The sequence below is a fragment of the Telmatherina bonti genome (genome assembly GCF_933228915.1).
Source record: "Telmatherina bonti genome assembly, chromosome: 10".
Lineage (NCBI taxonomy): Eukaryota > Metazoa > Chordata > Actinopteri > Atheriniformes > Telmatherinidae > Telmatherina > Telmatherina bonti.
Window position 1 is genome coordinate 13,752,195 of NC_136628.1, and position 21,718 is coordinate 13,773,912.

General features: G+C 37.8%; 1 protein-coding gene across 1 annotated transcript in view; it reads right to left on the reverse strand.

Annotated features, from left to right (window-relative positions):
* The window catches only part of jade2 (jade family PHD finger 2), a 226,000-nt gene that overhangs the window by 178,628 nt on the left and 25,654 nt on the right, over positions 1-21,718 (reverse strand). Inside the window, exons 2-3 of the mRNA XM_079247914.1 lie at positions 14,264-14,327; positions 9,196-9,281 (exon numbers count right to left, since the gene is read on the reverse strand). Of these exons, the coding sequence (XP_079104040.1) occupies positions 9,196-9,281; positions 14,264-14,327 (150 nt within the window). The remainder of the gene's footprint in view (positions 1-9,195; positions 9,282-14,263; positions 14,328-21,718) is intronic.

The window sequence follows — 21,718 nt, forward strand, 5'->3', positions numbered from 1 at the left end:
AAATGTTGCATTGTTTTATTATTAATTCATGCATGAAAGGGTTAATGAACTTTAAGTCTATGTATTTACTTTTCAGTGTTATTTTTAATGTCCATGCAATGAGGCTTGAAGTTCATAAAAGTGTCTCCGTGGCACTTTGAATTTGGCAAATGTGGATTGATTTAGAACTTGCCCTGTTTATTTTTTGTCATTTCTGTGCCATAAAACTATTTATGGCACATTTTAGATCAATTTATAGATCTACATAAAAGTATCAGCCATGTTTTTGTTCCATATTTGCACGACAAACTGAAAGCAAGTCATTAAGGGAGTACCACCACTTTTTTTGTTCCACTTAAAGCACTAGTCATAGAAACAACCAGGCATTGAAAACATCCCTCAGAGATTTGGCTCCATATTGACACAATTGCTACCAGATGGACATGGTGAGCAGCTATACTAAGGTAGGCTGTGGCATTTAAACCATGCCATGATGGTACAAAGCAGTCCAAAGTATGCCAAGAGCACATTTCCCACATCATTACACCAACACCAACCGATTCTTTGATTAAAAACGCATCCATGTTTTCATGATGTTTGAAACAATTCATATCCGACTATCTGAATGTTGCAGCTGAAATGTTGCCTGGTCAACGTTTTTCCATCTCCTATTGTCCAGTTTTGGTGAGTGTGTGTGAACTGTAGTCTGAGTTTGCTGTTCTTAGCTGGCAGGAGTGGCACCAGTGTGATCTGTTGCTGCTGTAGCCCATCTGTTTCAAGGTTGAACACGTTGTGAGTTCAGAGGTTGTATTCTGCATACCTTGGTTGGAAACACTGCTAATTTAGGTTCCAGTTGCCAACCAGTCTGCCTATTCTCCCCCGACATCAACGCGGCATTTTCAACCAGGAAACAGCTGCTTGCTGGATTTTTTTTCTGTGATCCAGACCATTTTCTGTACACTCTACAGATGGCTGTGTAAATACCAGCAGATCAGCAGTTTCTGAAATACTTCCTCATTCAGAGGCTCTGTTTGAACTTCAGCAAGTCATCTTGACCAGGTTTACATGTCTGTTAGCTGCTCATTTCACACAGCGGTTTTAACAAGTGTACCCAATAAAGTGAGAGTAGATGGCTCTTTATTTACTACTTATCTTATTTTTCTGTTTCAATAATCCAGTGAACAATTCAGACTTTGCTTTTAATTTGCCTTGTAATCTCTACATATTGTGGTTTTTATCATATTTTAATCTTAACTTTATAATATTGCAATTTGTGTAAATTTTATACTTCTTCTCAGTTACTTTTCATTCTTAATTGTGTTTTTGTTATTTATGTAAATAAGAGCTGCCAGGCTGTAACATTAAAACAAAACAGAGCGACACTCATGACTGTGAAGCTAAATGAGGGACGTGACCTTAAAGGTCTGCTTCAGCATTAGTATTACAACTAAAACAGGGAACGTTTCATCAGTGCTCTGACCTTTTGGCATGTAAAACACACACATTGTTGCTATGGCCTCGAAGCATTTCACACACAGACCTACACACACCTACAGCTTCCTCTAGATGACGAGTTAACATGCTAACAGTTGCTGCTACAAGACTTAGCTCTTGTAATCTGGTTTAAGGAGAATTTTTTGCTGCTGCATCAGCTTGTATCAGAAGATGAGCTGCGACTGAAAAATAAGAAGCTCTGACTGAACTTGTAGTCAACACAGTTATTTCAGCTGGAGAATTCCCAAGATGCCGTTTGCGACCTTAACTACAGGTCTTATGTTGACCTTTTCCTACTTTAGATTATGTTTTCTTTAGAGGAAGACTTTAACTCATTGATTACGATTAATCAATTACAGAAAAATCAATGCGTGAAAAAAGTTATTGAAATTAACCACAAACATGCATATTATCCTGGTACACAGATTATACTGAGGCACACGGTAGACCTCTGCATTAACTTAGCAACTCTGGCGCTGTATTTAGCCATTTTTCAGGCCCACCTAGTCAGTCTATTTAAAGACAAAGCAACTATCAACAAGTCTAACAACTTTTTCTGATGATATTTGAGATTTTTGGTGTGTAATATGAAAGAATATGTAGTTCACTCTTATCTGCTCGCAGGAGCAACAGCTGAGTAAACTCCTCCAACAAGAGGCTTGCAGCTTCAAGCTGCAGTCAGAGCAGGAGGTGATTACTGCTGCTGCATGACCAGACTGAAGCTGCTAATAACTGATCCCGTCCTGGTTTGCTGTCAGATATTAATGCCTGTTGATGTAAAGTATAGATGAAAACATTTTAGAAGTTAAAATTACCAGAATGTGTTGTAGACTCATAATTAGAGAACAGCTGAAGCTGTAAGTTCAAGTATTTAAAGTAACACTAACTCAACCAGGTAGATGTTCTTTTTCTTACTATTTTTACTGTTTTAAAATAAACACATTTTATCAGACATTAACAGAGCTTGAGTTTACAGTGTTATGTCTGTGTCTATTATTTAATCTATTCATCAGTTAATTTCCATTAAATTAAAACAAAATGTTGTTTGGGGCAAATATGTGATAAAATGCAGTTCATTGAGATTAATTCATTACATAGCCTGTAAATAATTAGATCATTGTTTTTATCGAGTCCCACCCCAAGTTTTCCTACTTTCAGGTAGAAAAGCTGCATCAGTGTGTAAAGTTTTCCTTTCCATGGAAACCTTGTCTCTCATTTCTTCTGCATATTACCAACATGTCTTTTATTAATTATCTGGTAACTTGGTAGTTTTCATAAAACATTTTTTAGTTCATTTGATCAATTTTGTCTTTAATTTAACATATATTTGTATAATAAGAATCTCTGATTAGGGGCTGCCCAGTGGCATAGTGGTTAGCACTGTGGCCTCGCCCCACTCGATCCTCGGCTGGGGAGGGGTTTTGACAGTGGCCTTTCTGTGTGGAGTTTGCATGTTCTCCCCGTGTATGCGTGGGTTCTATCCAGGTACTCCAGCTTCCCCCCACCATCCAAAGACATGCATGTTAGGTTAATTGGTTACTCTAAATTTCCCATGGGAGTGAGTGTGAGTGGTTTGTCTCTGTGTGGTCCTGCGATGGACTGGCAAGCTGTCCAGGGTGTACCCTGCCTTTCACCCAAAGACTGCTGGGATAGGCTCCAGCTTCCCCACAACCCTCCATTGGACAAAGCGGTTAGGATAATGATTGAAGAAAGTGTGTTTTTTGTTCAGGGATTGTATAAACTTTTTATAAATTATAACATTTTTGAGATGAAGCAATAGCCTTCTCATGTTTCATCTGTTGCTACGGCAACAAGAGACAAGTAGTCTTCCAGCTCATCTAATCTCCATGGCACCTCGCTAATCTGCATCACATCTGAGGTGCTTTTCAATACCAACAAGGACCACACAGGTGTACTCAATCCCATTGTGTAAAACACACATTTTACTTAACCAAGAAAAAACTCATTTAGAGTTAAATTGCCTTTTTTTTTGTTCCAAGCAAGTAATGGCAGCAGCACAGCTAAAAGACTCACAAACAGACAAACAACACAGTCCACATGACTAGAGCATGCCATCGTAAATACTCCCGAGATCAACCGGAACATACAACCAGATGTAACGGCTTCCAAGCTGTCCCGTGTCTTAGCTAAGCATAAAGACGTATCCTGGTTGCACAAAACACCGTGTGCGGGACTGGACGCTAACCAAGACAAAGTGAATCAAACCTACGGAAAATGCATAGGAGGTTTTCCATCAATATTCCCAGGAATTTTTCATTTTTATTACCAAGGTAGAAGACTTCCTGGTAATCTATGACCATCCTGCCGTGACTGCTGTCTCAAGTTTCTTTAAGTTTTCCTGCGTTTGTTTCTGTGTGAGGTCTGCATTTAGCTCTGGCCTGTCGTCAAACAATCAAAGCATGGAGTCAAGTTTGTAAAAGAAAAATTCCCAAGTTTGCAGCCGCACACTGGCGTATACACACGTGTAACGCTGCAGGTATGGTCCACCAATCAGAGCTCTTCAGCACACAGCCCCACTTCTCAAGAATTCTGAGGAATGTAAAACGTTAAAACGAGTCTTTTTTTTTTCCAGAGAAAGAATAAGAGTAAGAATACTTCTATACTCTGGTGATGTCAGTGGAAATAAGCAGAAGCTTTGTGTAAATCCCCAGGCCAGTGAACAGAGTTCCTGTAGTGGAAAGGTGGCTCGTGCCTCTGGTGATGCTGCACCAGAGGGGAACATTGGGAAGTTCACCAGTCTTCTCATGTTTCTGTTCATCCATCCTCCACTGTTTCTGTTGCCTGGATGTAATTTAATCATGTCGCTGTATGTTTATGTGGGAATTTCCCACATTATAAGATCAATGCTAAATTAAATTTGCAGGATTCTGTGATAGCTGAAAAACAAGCTCTAAATCAGGACGTCTCTCAAGTTTAACAACCAAAGCCTTCTGCTGCCTTCAATTCAGCTAGTTTTACAAGGTGTTGTGTAGACGGTCACACTTTGGAAAAATCCATTTATGCATTTTTTTTCCAATGTGCACACAGTCAGCAGGGACAAAAAGCTGACGTCAAACGGTTTCAGGCAGGCCAAGCTTAAAACCATCCAAGGTGGCAATTAGATGTGAAGTTCAAGCTGTAGCAACTGGTTCATCACTGTGCAAGTTGCACATTATTGTTGGACGTCTGTTTAATTGAAAATCAGACAAAAGTGATGCAAACTACACATTACAAAATTGGAAATTCATGTCAAACTATGTTTGACGCAAAAGTCACAACACTCAAGCAGAGGTGTGTGTGTGTGCAACTTATGTCAAAGTAAATCTTCTCATATCATATTTAATAAGGGCTCCATCACAATGTCAAGTTCTTGTGGGAAGACAGAACAAAATATGTGGAGCCCTCCCAAAACGACAAGAGCATTAAACTCCCATTAGTAAAACTGCGTGATCCATTAACATCTCTGAGATAAATGGCGGCTCATTTTTAATTGGTAATGACGCGAGCCTCTCTAACATCCATTCAGAAGCAGCTGCAACTGTTGAATAAAAAACTTTACAGTAAGAATCCGTCAGATGTGAGCTATCCTCTGTTTCACCTTTCCATGTCGCTCTCAGCTTCAGAGAAATTACAGAAAGCATCATCCTTTATGAAAAAGCAGCGTGCCCCACAGCAAGGAGGCAGAGTTATGAAAGGGAACGTGGCCCCTGGCTGCTCCGCGCAGGCCCGGGTCAGAGCAGAGAGCTACAGTAGTAATTACCCAGGGACTGATTGCTGACAGGACCTTCCAACAGCCTGTGGTTAACTAGATGGAGCAGAGGGGGAGGAAGCTTCAAACACACCAGCCTAACAGATGCTCTGCTGATGACTTCTACTTCAGGAGGACGTATGCAGCTTTGCCTTGTATGCAGAAAATGCAGAAAGAACATTTATGCTCCTTCACTTCAGCCAGTATTTGACACTTTTTTGCAGGCAGGATGGAGAGGAGTGGCAAGCAGAGAGTCCTCTAAAATACTTTTCATTCATGTAGCAAGAGAGCTTTATCAAAGAATAAGTGGAGAAGCTGAAGTGGCATCAGTGGCAGCTGCCCTCTTGTCCTTCATTTCTGACATGCCATTTGTTCCAAATGGCAGAAAGCCATTCCTAGAATTAAACTCCTACAACAAAAGTAAAGTTCTCCTTAAAGAGATTTGAACCCACTTCTCTAGCAGAGTGGGAGGAATGTGTGATTGTGGCAGGCAATGCCTCGCCACAACTGGTAAAGTGCATCATTTTTCCAACCGGATTATGCCAGTTTCTTCCTCAGGGTGGTCATTTGAGAGCTCTCGGGATCATTCATCATGGCCATATGGGTGCTCCGACCCAGTATTTTAGCTAACCAGTTTGTGCCATCCATGTGCTCGGTTGATTTAGCTGCAGGGCTGGAGATGGCTGTATTTATGTTGGAAAGAGGTGCTCATCTCACTGATGTAAAGCAACTACAGCTGGATAACTGACCTTCAAAACTCACACTAGGTGGTGTGTATGTGTATGTGTATATATATATATATATATATATATATATATATATATATATTTATTTATTTATTTATTTATTTATTTAAACTAATTGCATGTTACCAAATGAATTATTGTTGTTTTTTAATTTTTTAGTGCATCCAGTGTGGTCTCCTCTTCCAAATCTTCAACATGACAGCAGTCGGCTCTGCTCGGGAAACAGCAGCAGTAACAACTGAGCCCGTCCAGGAGCAACACTCCTGACTGGGTTATTTTGGTAAAGTGCAGCATTTGCACTTTTTTATGTGATCTATTTTCTGAAGTAGGATCATAGCAGGTGCAAATCCTTCGAGTGTTCAGCAACATGAACATGCATGGAGAACACTGAAATCATTAAACAGGACTAAAGCGGAGCAGTGAGTCTATACAGGTCAAAGAGACTTTTTCTTTTCCCCAAGGTGGCTCCAGTCAACCAACCACCCACAGTTAACAGGCAGTGTTTGATTTGAGTAATATGATCAATAATTCCTAAAAGATTTATTCTGAGTTTGAGGATGTTAGAGCAACGGATGCTAAAGGGGCAATAACAGGTATCAAGAAGCTCCTTTTTTTTTATTGGTTATGGTTACATAGTGTTTTTAAATATGGAATTAATAATTCAAAATTAAATCATTCGGAATTAACTTATTCTCCTATGAGTTTACATGAAAATAATAATTCCAAATGAAGGTTTACATGAAACACATCCTCACCTAATTCCTCTTTAGAGCGGCGGGCTGGGAAGGGTTCTGATTGGACAGAGGGTGCACTTGACGTATGACGTATACCGGAAATAAACAAAGTTGGCTCCCTGCTTCTCGTCTTTTCAGTCGTAACTTGTAAAAACTACACAATAAGTACCAGTTTCACCTCTATTTCGATTATAATGTTGAAGTACCAGCTCAACGCGAGCATACTACTTCACTTTTTGCAGCAACTAAGAAGTAGAAGAAAGACAGACCACTGAACACGGGAGGCAAAAGAACGTGAGTCATCGGGACAGGACAAGGTAACGAGCATGCTCAGAACGACCGGAATTAACTTAGAGTAGAATGAAGCTTTACATGGCAGAGCTATTAAATAGATTGGAATTAAATGTGAATAAACCAGCCACTTACATCGGAATTAAGTTTAATTCTGAATAGAAATTTGCATTAGGAACCAAGTGTTTACATGGTCGTTTTTCATAGGTTTAAACTCTGGATGGGATGGTTTGGTGCGGTTTGGTTCAGTAAAACCCTGATCTCTATCGGGTTTCAACTACCAACCACACCCTTAGCTGGTAGGCAGGGTCTAAGCTGAATGCTGACAGATGTGTTACAGACCTGGCCCATTCACCGTTTAAGCATCATCATCACAATATAGATGTGTGCAATACTCACATTGCAGGTCCTGTAATGTTTAAGGTAAAAAAAAAAATCATGTTTGCCAATTATAGAACAAAATCTGTATTCATGACCTAGCACAATGAAAAGTAATAAATAAAAAGATAAGAACTTTCACATATAGACAAAACCACTTGTAACGCTGACAAATAAGAGGTAAGATCAGCGCAGGTTCATTGACAACAAGACAGCAGGAGGGCAGAACAAGTGCTATTTAAATCCTCTGTCGAAAATTCCTGTAATATTTATTTTATTTTTTTTTATATATAACAGTGTCAGTTTTTTTTTCAACATGGTGCAGCCCGAATGCGTCTTAGCAGCATGATGCTTTCATGGATTTGTATGAGTGGGTGGACATCTAGCAGTTTGTCTTCTTTCTTCTTGACGGCTTTAAACAACAAAACTCCAGATTGTATAAAGTGCATATAGCGCTGTTCTCACTTCTTGGGGAAGAAGCGATTCTTTTCACCAATCAACAGACTACAGTGCATTAAGCTCCACCCTTTAGGGTTAGATTGGTAAAACTGGGACCCCAGAAGAAGGGTCCCAAAAACAAGTTGGACTTTTGGAATGCCGTCCCAGTTTTTTCCTGTAGAAACACAGAACACACGTACCAACCCATACCAACACACGTACCAACCCATCCTATACCGACCCAGACTCTGGTGGGCTTATGAGCACCAGTCCTAACATGTAGAACCCCAAGATGATAAAGAAAGTCAGTTAAAAGTATTAACCAAGCATTGCCACCAAACTGAGATACAATCAGACCCCAAGCAATCATATGGACGTGTACTTAAAAACACAAAAACAACGCATGCCTACTTTGGTGCATCTGCTAATTTCAGCCACACCAACACTGGGCCATTTCAAAGGAGAGAAATTGGTTTCATCACTGTGCAAATCTCTCTGAGTTAGCCGCCATGTCATGTGTCATGTCGTAGATTTCACTAGCTGCGTTTCCATTTTACCCCAAAATAAAAGCCATATTTCTAATTTTCAACGAACAATTGAGATTTGCAGGCATTTACATTGAACAGTGTTTAGTGCGTAAGCTTCTCCTCCAGCTGACGAGATTTTATGAGAATTGCGGCTTATGCAAATTAGCCACATAGCGTTTTTTGGGGTTTTCTACTTTGCTATGGCTTTTGAAAGCTTTTCACCCTCATTTTCTTTTCTAAAACGCTGAAATTTGCTTCTGTTTGTTCCATACCGCGCTATCTTTACCGGAAATGAACTGGTCATGACCCCCTCATGTCACATCCAGGGACATCTAAGTGCGAAAAAAGGTTTCCGTTACACTTTTACTATACATTTCTACCTCAAAAAGTCTGAAAAAGCACTTCATGACAGTGTAAAAATGTTTTAGCGATATTTAAGACTTTTTTCAACATTAAGTGTTTCTATTAGCATTTCTTTATTGCAATATTTAATTTGCGTAATTCTAGGCTTAATGGAATCACACCTTTCAAGTCTACTTTCCTTTAGGGTAAGTCATTTCTGACAGGAGGCAAATAAAACAGGCCTTTTTTCTAATTTCACCTGTTTTATACCACAAAAAAAGCCAAAACACAGCTTTGTCTGAGCTGTAACCTCAGAGTTAAATTGTCTGAGCTGTAACCTCAGGTCTAACAGAATTAGTAAACAATATAACACAACAAATCAAAACCTTCAAATACTCAAAGTCTCAGAAAATTCTGCAAAATAAAACAAAATGAAAGAAAAACAGGAGGCATCCTTACTGTGTTTATAAAAACACACTCTTGTGCGTAAATCCTCAGAATCAGCAATAATAATTTACCTCTGACGGTTTCTTGTGCTGGTGACGGACCCATGTGCTGCTGGTGCCTGTAGTCTTCGACGACCTGGACCACGACGTTACTTGACCTGCAACAACAACAAGTCAAGAGTGCTTCATCAGAGCTTATTTAAGGTCTATTATGATGAACAGTCGAAGGCACCTCATAAACATGTCTCACACTCACTTATATACTTCAGTTTAGATGGGTTTTTTGTGTTTGCATAAATACAGAAATAATTAAAAAAAAAAAAAAAACTAATTAGACCAGAGAACACAGAGCTGATGATGCAAACACAACATAAATGAAGAAGAAAAACAAAAACTAACATGTATAATAAAACAAAAAACACTTAATGTTGTTGAATCAAACTTTTGATTAAAATCGACTTAAAATGAGTCATGAAGATGTTTAATAATTAATGACAATATAAATAACATCTTGTTAAGCTGTTAGTCCACCGCGGTCCTGAACAAGCTCATTAATGCATAGATTAATTGCAATTAATCAGACATTGAAGCCAGTATCCCACCCACCGCTTTAATCATCAACCGCGTGTGACTTTCTGCTGCTGTGTATTTACACACGCCATGCTCCTGCCACCTTCCTAAACCACAAACACTCCCCGACGTCTGAATAACTGACTACAGCTACAGCACACGTTGACAAGCTAATCTTATATACACAATTCCACATTATCAGTCTTTTATTAAAGTTTTCAATTTGAATCATTGCTGCTGGCTTCAACCGGCAAAGAAAACAAAGACTTTAATACACGGGAGTTAAATGGACAGCTTGGGGTCACAACCAGCCCACCAGAAGGTCCAATCTGTACTAAAATGAGTTTTACATTCCTGCTCTAGTTTAACATTTCATCTAAGCATCCGCCTAATGGCTCTAACTGCTTATTCCAGCACAGGGTCTCAGAGGGTCTGTAGTCTATCCCAGCCGCTGGCAGAGTACATCACCGGTCCATCACAGGATCAACATAGAGACAACACAGACTTCACCAGCACTTGATTTGGGATGTAAAACAGCAAAACAGCACACCAAAGAAGCTTAGGTAATGCTTGGCACTGTGTGTGCTTGTCCACAGTTCTCTCTACTGGTGTGTGTGCTTGTGCCCGTGTTGGGTGTGAAACTATTTAAGGCAGCTGTGCACTAATCTGCAGGACATTTTTGATTGTATTCCGGCATTTGCATTCCACAGCGACTGTGTTGCATGTGTTTGTGTGTGTGTGTGTTCAGGCAGGTTGCATCGACACGTCACACAAACAGCAGCTGCACATCTCTGTCAGCGTGGCCAGATAACCAAACGGGCCACAGCGCAGTTGGAGGTTACCATCACGGCCGCGTGTTAATTAAAAGCAGCGCTCGGTGCACAGCAGCCAAAATTATCATGGGCATCCTTCAATTAGAAACCTGATAACTTCTAGTGAAGAGATGCAGCTGGAATCCACCACACAGCGGTCAGGAGGAGCTAACAGCTAAAAGCTTATTATAAAGCAGACGGCAGGGCCTTGAACACAGGGCGGCACGGTCAGGTCAGGAAAAGAGCCTGTTAAACCTGCTGTAAAGTACATCGTACATGCAGACCTGTGGCCACATAACTATCAGAGATCATGGCATGCTGAGGTGCAGGGAGCTACAATATCTACAATCAGACCTAAAATTCCAAATTAAATTGTTTTTTTGTTTTTTTTTCATTAGAGTTTAAAAACCTCTCGTTCTTGCAGCTTATATCATTCTGACTATGTCTTCATAACTTTAAAAAGCAAAGTCAGAGCCTCGGTCAGCTATTTGAGATGAATGAGCAGAAAAAGAGGAGATACCCTTCTCCTGCTGAAATACCATCTTATTGATTTTTCCATTAAACCGTTATAGGAGAGTAAATTTCACACACATTCCAGAGACAGATGATACCAAATGAAAAAGTTTTCTGGACTGAAAAATGCGTCAAAAGACAAATGAAGGAAAAAATAACATTTATTATTCTAAATTTAAGCCCCCCTTGCTGGGATCTTATTGCTTTGGTTTCAGATGTGATAACCTTATCTCAGTATTTACATGATGTGTTAAAAAAAAAACTTAATTTTCACATCATTACATTTCTGTTTGTCTTGACAACTTTACATGAAAATGCCAAAATTTAACTTAAAAAGATAAAGCATGTCAGCATCAAAGTAGTTCCGTTACTTCACATTTTGAAGACAGTAATCAGATGTGAAGGCTTAAGTGTTTTGTGTAAAATTATTTATTGTTCAGAGATTATTACAGGGTCGTCCACTGCCCTGCAGGTTTTATGCGTTTTCCTCCTCACACACATGATTCTAATGAAATAGATCTCCCCAACAGCTTGTCCTCAACTCCTCCACAAGCCTGTTAATGACCCAATAATCACAACCAGGTGAGTGTAAACAGAGAAACATCTAAAAAAAAAAACCTTGAGTTCAGAAAACCCTGATCTCCTAATGGACACGTGTGTTGACATTTTAACAGTGCAGGAGCTGTCTGAGTGCTTGTTCTGGTCTGTCTGTAGGAGGAAAACAAACAGTCTGATATTCCTCATCGTTCATGCATAAAGCTCATCATTGCTTCCAAACCACTTCAGACCAAAATACATTTAAATCACAAATGTGAGAGGTGTATATTTAATAATTTCTCTGCAGCCAACTGCGTTTTAAGCACAGACAACAGTGAAGCAGTGCATATAATTCTAACCACGAGCATAACGCTGATAAACTATGTAAGACATTAACATGCTGCAGCTCCAGAGCAACTCCATCTGTGTAAATCGGAAACTATTTTGTTGATTATTATAGTTATAATATGAGCACTGAGCTCATTGTTATAGCGATTTTTGAAAAGATGACGTAATGACAATGAAACAGCAAAAGCCACAGAAGCTGGTGGGGAAAGCTTTCCATAGTTCTACAAAGGGCAGCAAAGCCAATGTTAACAATTTTACAGTTTGCAAATAAAGTTTTTTGTTATTTTTTTAAGACTTTTTATTTCATCAAATGTAACACTGCAATGGTAAAAAAAAAAAAAAAAAAAAAGCAGCATGTAAAACAGACAATTTAACATTAGACAATGAAAAAAAAGCTGTTTTTTGCAGCATCTTGTGATGTGTTGATATTAACTCAACTCAACTTCATTTATAAAGCCCTTTAAAACAACCTGAGTTGAAACAAAGTGCTGTACACAATCGGCCAAAATAAAAACAGAATAAAACAGTTCAAATGCAAATAAATACAATAAAACAGGTCATACAAGGAATACAGAATTAAAACAATAATATAAACTGAATAAATAGTAAGTAAAAACCAATAATAAAAATAAACTGTACCACACTGACCGGAAACTTCTTACGTTGGGTTTTTTATTAAATGTAGCACCATTTGGTGACTGAAGTGTGTTACTTTGTTGCCCAACTGGTTTAGTAATAACCAAGTTGCAGCTGCAGTTTTTATATATGAAATACAATCAAATTAAGATCCGATCCATCATCGATCCCTGTTGGGAAAATCGTTATGTTGTATTATTTGTGTTCTTTGATTTGTGTTTTGCTGTTAGTTATAAGTCATTTGTAGACATCATTTACTAATTTCAGGTCTTTCTAAGTATGCCAAGCCAAGCCTCACCACGCCATGCTCTGTTTCCCTCCCTTGTCACCATATCACACCCTCCAGATTAAAACCAGGTTGCTGTAGCCAGTCTTGGTGAGACCATTAGCCCACCACTGCCTTCATGACTTGGACTTTGGCTTTTTTCTTGCCTTGGATCAGCCTCCATTGTCTTAATGACAAACCAAATCAAGCTAACTTTATTTAAAAGGCAGTCCAAATGCAGCAGAAACCACTGCCTAAAATGCCGATAAATGAAATGCCTTCAAGTAACACACCACTGTTGCTGTTGGCAATAATGACCGCCTGTACGTTCTTTGTTCCAGCAAACCTGAAGAAGCCTCTCCCGGAAGAATTTTCCATTTTTGTCTATTCTGAATGAATATTTGGTTTTTTTTGTGCTTATGTTTGCAATTAAAAAAAGTTATGTGAATAATTCAAATGAATTTAGCTTTAATTGTAAAGCAGCAATTTATAAAGCTTCCTTAAGGAATTTTTACTCACAGTCCAGGTCAATCCATTTCACTGTAGTCCAACTACAATCTAATTAAAACAAATCCAGTATATGTTTCACATTAATCCAGTTTACAATAACTGAGCTCATGTATGCTAATTCAGAAAAAGATAGCTGCCTTGCTAAAGAAACCAATGGGCTGCATCAAAACTGTTGGAGCGGAAAAACTTTTCAACAAAGAAATAAAACTTCCATGCGTCTTTATTAATGACACTGACGCAGTAAAGTCCAACTACAATCTAATTAAAACAAATCCAGTATATGTTTCACATTAATCCAGTTTACAATAACTGAGCTCATGTATGCTAATTCAGAAAAAGATAGCTGCCTTGCTAAAGAAACCAATGGGCTGCATCAAAACTGTTGGAGCGGAAAAACTTGCTTTTCAACAAAGAAATAAAACTTCCATGCGTCTTTATTAATGACACTGACGCAGTAATATTCCTCTTCACTGATGCTATTTAGCCATGTGCTAATCTAAAATTGAACATTTATACACTGACACAAAGCAACAGAGAACAGGAGTTTTGCTCAGTGACGTGATACCAATCATGTAGCATAACACCCTGATATGATATCCTAACTGATATACGATATGCATGATATATATGACAACCTAACTGACATCATACTCCAGATCAGGTCGAGACATCCTTCACAGTAATGATGGTAAAACAGATAAGGGACAATAGTAAAGCAGGAGGAAAATCTGCATGGAGACTGGAAATAAGAAATATTCTGAAGGAACTGAATGAAATCAGACAACTCACAAATCCAGTATTCCTCAAACACACACACACACACACACACACACACACACACACACACACACACACACACACACACACACACACACACACACACACACACACACACACACACACACACACACACACACACAGTCTCTCCTCAAGTCTGTCTCAAACTTACTGTCAGTGGTGTCAGAGTCGTTGCTGCTCGTGGAGTATTTTCTCCTCTTCTTTTCGCTCTCCATCTGTCATGGGGGAGGTGGGGAGGGGAGGGGAGGAAGAGCAAAAGAAACAGAGAGGAAAATGATGAGTGAGAAGATGTTCACCATGAAAACACAAGTGTTAATGAAATAATGCGGTGATGGCACCAATCTGTCACAGCCTCCAGCAGGCCTCCTGCCAGCGTCAACCGACTCGATCACCGCCACACAGAAACTGGGAACTTCTCAATGAGACAGTTGTTGAGTTTCGCTCTCGTCTAGCTCAGCAGTAAACTCATCCTGCAAGTTACAAAAGTCCCTTTATCGGGAAAATATATCAACCCAAAACCAAAACCAATACAAACCTTTCTACTAAAATCTTTTTATTTAAGACCTCAAATTCTGTTTCTGAGAACTCCCGTTTAAGAACACTTTTAGGAAACGGCTTGTGCAGTAATTCAGCTTGATGTATGAAATAATTACTTTACAGCCGATCTGTGCAAAATGTCCAAGATCCTGAGCTAGTTTGTGTCCACTGAAAGCCTTGTGGTGAAATAGTTTTACTTCATCTTTATATCTTCTGGGGCTTCACACAGAACACATGCTGAACATCAAAGCTGCACAACATGTCAAACGTGAACTAATTGCGATATCAATTTGCAATTTCAATTTTTGGCAATTTCAGATAAAAACGGAGAAACAGGGGTTTTAACGAGGGTTGCAACTACTTAGGAAGTTCTATCTTTGTGCAATGTCCACAAATAACCAACAAAGATGTAGAAGTTCCCGTTAATACACCAGAAAATAGCACCACGTCACAAGCTACATCTTCATTGCATTATGTATATATATATATATATATATATATATATATATATATATATATATATATATATATATATATATATATAGTGTGACTGGTAGGTATATATACATATATATATATATATATATATATATATATACATATATATATATATATATATATATATATATATATATATATATATATATATATATATATATACATATATATATACATACATATATATACATACATATATACATATATACACATATATATATACATACATATATACATATATATACATACATATATACATATATATACATACATATACATACATATATACATACATATACATACATATATACATATATATATACATACATATATACATATATATATATACATACATATATACATATATATACATACATATATATACATATATACATACATATATATACATATATACATACATATATATACATATATACATACATATATATACATATATACATACATATATATACATATATACATACATATATATACATATATACATATATATACACATATACATATATATACACATATACACATATACATATATATACACATATACATATATACATATATATATACATATACATATATACATATATATATACATATACATATATACATATATATATACATATACATATATATATATATATATATATATATATACATATATATATACATACATATATATATACATATATATATATATATACATATATATATACATATATATACATACATATATATATATACATACATATATATATATATATACATACATATATATATATATATATACATACATATATATATATATATACATACATACATATATATATACATATATATATATATATATATACATATATATATATATATATATATATATATACATATATATATATATATATATATACATATATACATATATATATATATATATATATATATATATATATATATATATATAGTGTATATATCAGCCACACAACACACACTCTCACGGCAACACAATGAACATTTGATAGGGATGTTTGAACAATGCAGTAAACATGTTTATCAGGTCTAAAGTTGCTCATGTCTCATGATGATAAACACTGACTGTAAAGATATCTGTTCACAAGAACAGACAACGAAATATTACCATTAGTACAAGAGAGAAAAAGTGTAACCTGCTAATCTGATGGGAAGGAGGCACCATTAAGCTGTCAACTATCAACTAAGAGCTCTTTTCTGCCAGAAGGGAAGGCAACTCATTCCTGAGTTTCTGTAGCGAATGAAGTTATGCTAAAAGAGAATTAAATAAGGCATGTCATAATTAATACCCAACACATGACAGCAGTCGGTTTTGAGGTTGATGGGCAACGCTTTGAACGTAGGTCAGTCATTTCCATTTGTCTGAATAAAAACAGCTGAATTAAAGTTCATTTCAGAATCAAGATTAACAAATGGAAGGATCTGAATAATTTCTTACAAAATACCACAAATTTAGTTTATAAATTTTAATTAATGGTCAAATGCTGACTGAATGAAGACAGATGAGCTTGCGCTTTTGTTTTGTTTTAATCAAAGTGGAAGTAAATCATGCAGACAGTCATCAGCATCCATGTAACAGAGCTAAAAGATGGCTGAAAGGGACTCACCAGCCTGGCCTGCATTTAAGGAAACATATGAATGTTTAGCTTCTACAAGTTGAACTTGTAGATTTTGGAAACCAACAACTACTGATGGATGAAAAATACAGAGCTATGGCCACTGCTGACCCGAGGACCAACAACAGACACACATCAGAGCTTTTAGTTAGAGAAGCAAATCAATCAGGTATTCTGTCAACTATTGTGCCAATCAATCATAAGTAGTAAGAGATACTGATGCCTTTGTTACAAAATAATAACTATTAAGAAGCGAGAAAATAGTGTCCTAACATTGGCTTCCTTTTTAGAAAATGTAACAGATTTTTCAATTTCATGTCAAAAGAACAAAGACAATTAGTGCATTTAAACTCAATATAAAAATTATTTTTAGGAAAATATTTTGTTTTCAAAGCAAAAATCTATTATTGAGATAAATACATTTTATTTCTATAAAAACACTTTGCAGGTTAAAAATCAGAAAGTAGCCTACTTTACAGAGCCAGGAATAAAAGCAAACACCCTTAAGTACATAAAAACACACAGGTAAACAACAAACATAAAATATAGCATAAAAATGCCAAAAAAAACCACAGACCAAACTCTTATCTGATTAAAAGCAGGCCAAATTAAAAGTGTTTCATTGTTATCACTCGCCAGCTGTTCAGCTCACTACCACTAGCAAAAACTTCAAACTTACTTGAAGATTGTCTGATAAAAATCATCTTTGGCAAAGTTTGTGTTTTAATCTGGGTCAAACTTTAACGTTAAAACCCATGAGAATAATTGTTCATATCAACAGATTGCAGGCATCGCCAACCCCAGTCCTCAAGTACCGGTGTCCTGCAGGTGTCCCTCCAGAAACACACCTGATTTAAATGAATGGGTCATCAACAGACTTGGTAACAAGCTGTTGGAGATTCATTTGATCAGAATCACGTGTTGCATTTGGGAACATTCAACACCTGCAGGACACCGGCCCTCGAGAACCAGAGTCGGCCATGCCTGGTTGGAGGCTAGCTCCTTTGATAGGAGAAGGGGATGAGGAGTGTTTGTGCTAGCGTGACAGTTTGGCCATTTTTACTGAATTTAGGTACTAACTATAAACACAATAAACACATGTGACAGAAAGTAAAAGGTCTCCATACAGCCCAGTCCAAGCTAGAGCTAACGTGTTTTAACCAGCACCATTACAACCAAGAAGCATAGTGATTCATGCTAACGTTAAACATTAGCTTGGGTTTTTCCAGTTTGAGGGCTGGACGTGGACACTGGCTCATGATGAGGGTGTTGCATTGATGTTGCGCTTTTCTGGTAAGCTAAGCTGAACACACCATATGGTATCTTTGTATTTCTTACAATTGAACTGGTGTCTGGCTTTAGAGAGTTTTCATCCTTTTCTCAGTGTTTTTCCAATTTGCTCCATCAGGCTGTCCATCATACCTGCTACGTTTGTAACGCAGCACATAATTACATTGTGTCATGGTAATAACAGTCGGCATGAAACATGGCAACCTACAAGAAATGTAAAACAAGTTATTTAAATTATTCAAAGAATCATGTCGGTCCTATTGGGAAAAAAATAAATGAAACCTTGAAATTTTGGGGGAAAAAGGGAGACAAATTCATAATGATTTCTTAGCAGCATTACAACTCTCAAATCTTTAAAAATTATCTCCAGGATGTACTTCTAGTTTCTCATTGCTGAAATAATGTCTTCAGTTTCGCTGGCATTTTGGTTTAACGTCAGATAAAAACTGAAAACCTTGAAATCAGCCGTAAAAAAAGACATTTTTACTTAATAATTTCATAATTGAAGAAACATGTTAAATCAATTAACTTGTAAAATCACACCCACTTCCACAAGCTCAAAAAAAAAAAACATCAAGCATTGCATAGAGTGTCCTTCACTCAATTCACAAGTATCAAAAGCAGAAAGCAGCCATAATGGCTCAACTTTTGTTCTGCCATTCGATTTCTAATGTGACGTATGACTTTTAGTTTCAGGACAACAAAGGAAAAAGGACAAAATTAAACACACTAGAAGAAACTGCCTCTAGTGAGAAGAGAAAGAGGTTTAAAAAAGTTACTGATAAAAAAAAAATTAGTCAAAAGGGAAATATTCAGAGAAAAGCTGCACTGTAGCTGGAATGTTTAAACACTGAATACTAAACTACATGCATGACGCGTATCTGTAAGGGGAAAGCTTAAACGTCCTTTCAGATCAGAAAAGGTTTGAAACTGAGCTGATTGAGTAAATATACTTTTGAAAAAGACGCGTTTCTCCTGCCTTTCAAAATTAAATCAGAACTAAACTTCTCTACTGGTTCTACTTCATGGTGAACCAACACATAATAATTAGCTTTTCTGTTATCATACATGTATGTGTGAAAGTGGGCAAAATCTAGGTGGGCTACTTAAAACCAGGTGGTCTTTGTAGGCAGTAAAACAATAACAATGTGTGATCTCCGAAGCACCAACGGCTGATCCAGACATCTTGTCAATAAGGCGTTAGCAAGGCGAGGGCTTTATTATAGACACTTCACTCACAAGAAGTATTGACAAATAGGAAAAAAATTAACTGATAAGTACAAAAAACAGCAGAAAGAGATGTTGAAGGACAAAATGCAATGACAGGAAAAAGAAAAAGAAAAGTCAAGAATTTAGAGAGAAATGAAGCAAAACAACAGCAGCAGATTAAGTACAAAAAATTATTTTTACAAAAAGTTAAAAGGGTTTTTTTTAGAAATCTGCCAAATCCAGGCAGGAAAGCCAAAAGAGGGGGTGCATTACAAGCTTCACTGTGGAGAGCAGAGATTTATGTGGCTGTAAAACAGGGCTATTCCCTTCCATACGGGCTCTTCCTGTACCTCAGCCTCCCCGCCTGCCCTGCACACACTTAACTACTCTGACATTTATGCTGACAAAAAATACACAGCGCTCCTTTACTGCCGCTGACTATTTCCATTCCAGACTGTTGCCATTTTGCCCCCCCCTTCTTCCTAAGCCTTTACCAACTTCCATGCTTTACAATAACAGGGACATGGGAGTGTGTGGAGTAAGGTTAAGTACATTATTGACTTCCTTTGCTTCTCTTGTTTTTCCTCTCTGTCTTTCCACCCTCTTCCAATCCGTCTAGCTCGACCTCATCTTTCCGCTTTTGATGAGTGCAGTTAAGTGCATCACTGACTTCCTCCAGCTATGTTAGTCTGTTTTGAAGTCAGCAGACTTGGATCCATCTCAGGATTTCCCCTCGCCTATTAAACTCTCAAACGACCCACTTAAACCCTGTTTGGACTACCTATGGTTTTGTTTAATGCTTTTGCAGAGCAACTGAGCAAAAGTTGAGGCAAAAGTTGCCAGATGAAATCATTTTTCATCAGTGAAACCTTTTTAAAAACAGAAATACTGACATTGCCAGATAAGATGCCCTCATCAGTAACCATGGACCGCTATCTCAACACCGTCAGTCCACATGTCCGTGCTGCTGTCCATCCGGACAGGTACAAGGCGGTTAGGACTCGGTCACTGCCGTGTTGTAAGATGCCGTAAAACACAGAATGTCTCTGCTGGATTCATCTATAGCTCCTTGTGCTTGTCCTGTAGGAGACAGCAGAAATGACATGTGTGTCCCTTTGTGGTTGGCAAAAGTATTCAACATGTCTTGAAGAGTATTCGTGTATCACAGTATCTTCTAACTAACGTGCTTCCAAATAGTCGATGTGCTTCTCTGTTTAACCACTAGTTCCTCTGCATTTGTCTTGCTCCTCTCCTTTCACCATCCACACACCCATTCCATGTCCAACACTGCTGCAGCCATCTACATGGAGCATCCAGGAAAAGTCCATTTGATTCTTCATTCACACACACAGACATTATAAATGCACAGCAGCATTTGGAACATCACATCACTTCCTTAAACTGTACAAACAGGAAATACTGTTAATCAGAGTTTATTGTTGCTTTAATATTTATAGTAGTAATATTTATCTAATTCAGCATCCATCTTGCATACTACCTGACCTGTTAGCTCTCCAGGCAGCAAAAGACAATTTAATGATGACTCTTGTTTTGTCTTCATGCTTTTCTTCATTGAATCAGCAACGGTGTGTGTTTAATAGTTCATTTAATAGCGTGAAGCAAAACTCTGCCGCAACGTCACACAGTATCTTAGAGGGAAAAGTTGTATAGTGCGGTTTCTCAGCTTCTGGAAGCTGCTAGGCAGCTGCGGCTCCAGAAAGGCTCGATAGATGTCGCTGTGTCATCGGACAAGTCCGAAACGTGGAGTTTTAAGGTGAGAAAGTTACGTAATGCGTCTTTAATATAGGGGTGCCCAGGTCCGGTCCTCCAGATCTACCATCCTGCGTTTTTTAGGTGCAACCCTTCTCCATCACACCTGAATCAAATAAGTGGCTTGTTAGCAGGCCTCTGCAGAGATGAATGACATGCAGAAGAGGAATTCAGCTATTAGACTCAGCTGTGCTGGACGGGGGTTGCATCTAAAGGTTGCAGGATGGTAGATCTCGAGGACCGGACTTGGGCACCCCTGCTTTATTACATGAGCAAAAAAAGTCTTTCCTGCCATCAGGCAGAATCATCATCTTCAGACTGACACTGTCTGCACTTTAACAGATTTCTTTTCATTTTTTTCCTAATCTGTGACCAAAGATCAGCATGTCTGTCTGAATTTTATATCATCATAAAAGATTTAGGAGTGAAGCAATGCACAGTACTTTATTGACTGTTGAGTCGGCATAGCGGTGAGCAACAAAAAAAAGGTGAACGTTGCAGGGATGTAATAATCTCACTGCAGCCCACAGAGTGGTAATACTGTACAACAACATCGCAGTGGCATTAATCCCAACCACGGCACCGATTGGCTGATTGTTGGTTCTCTTTTAGTGCTCACTGGACCATATAACCACTGAGAAAAT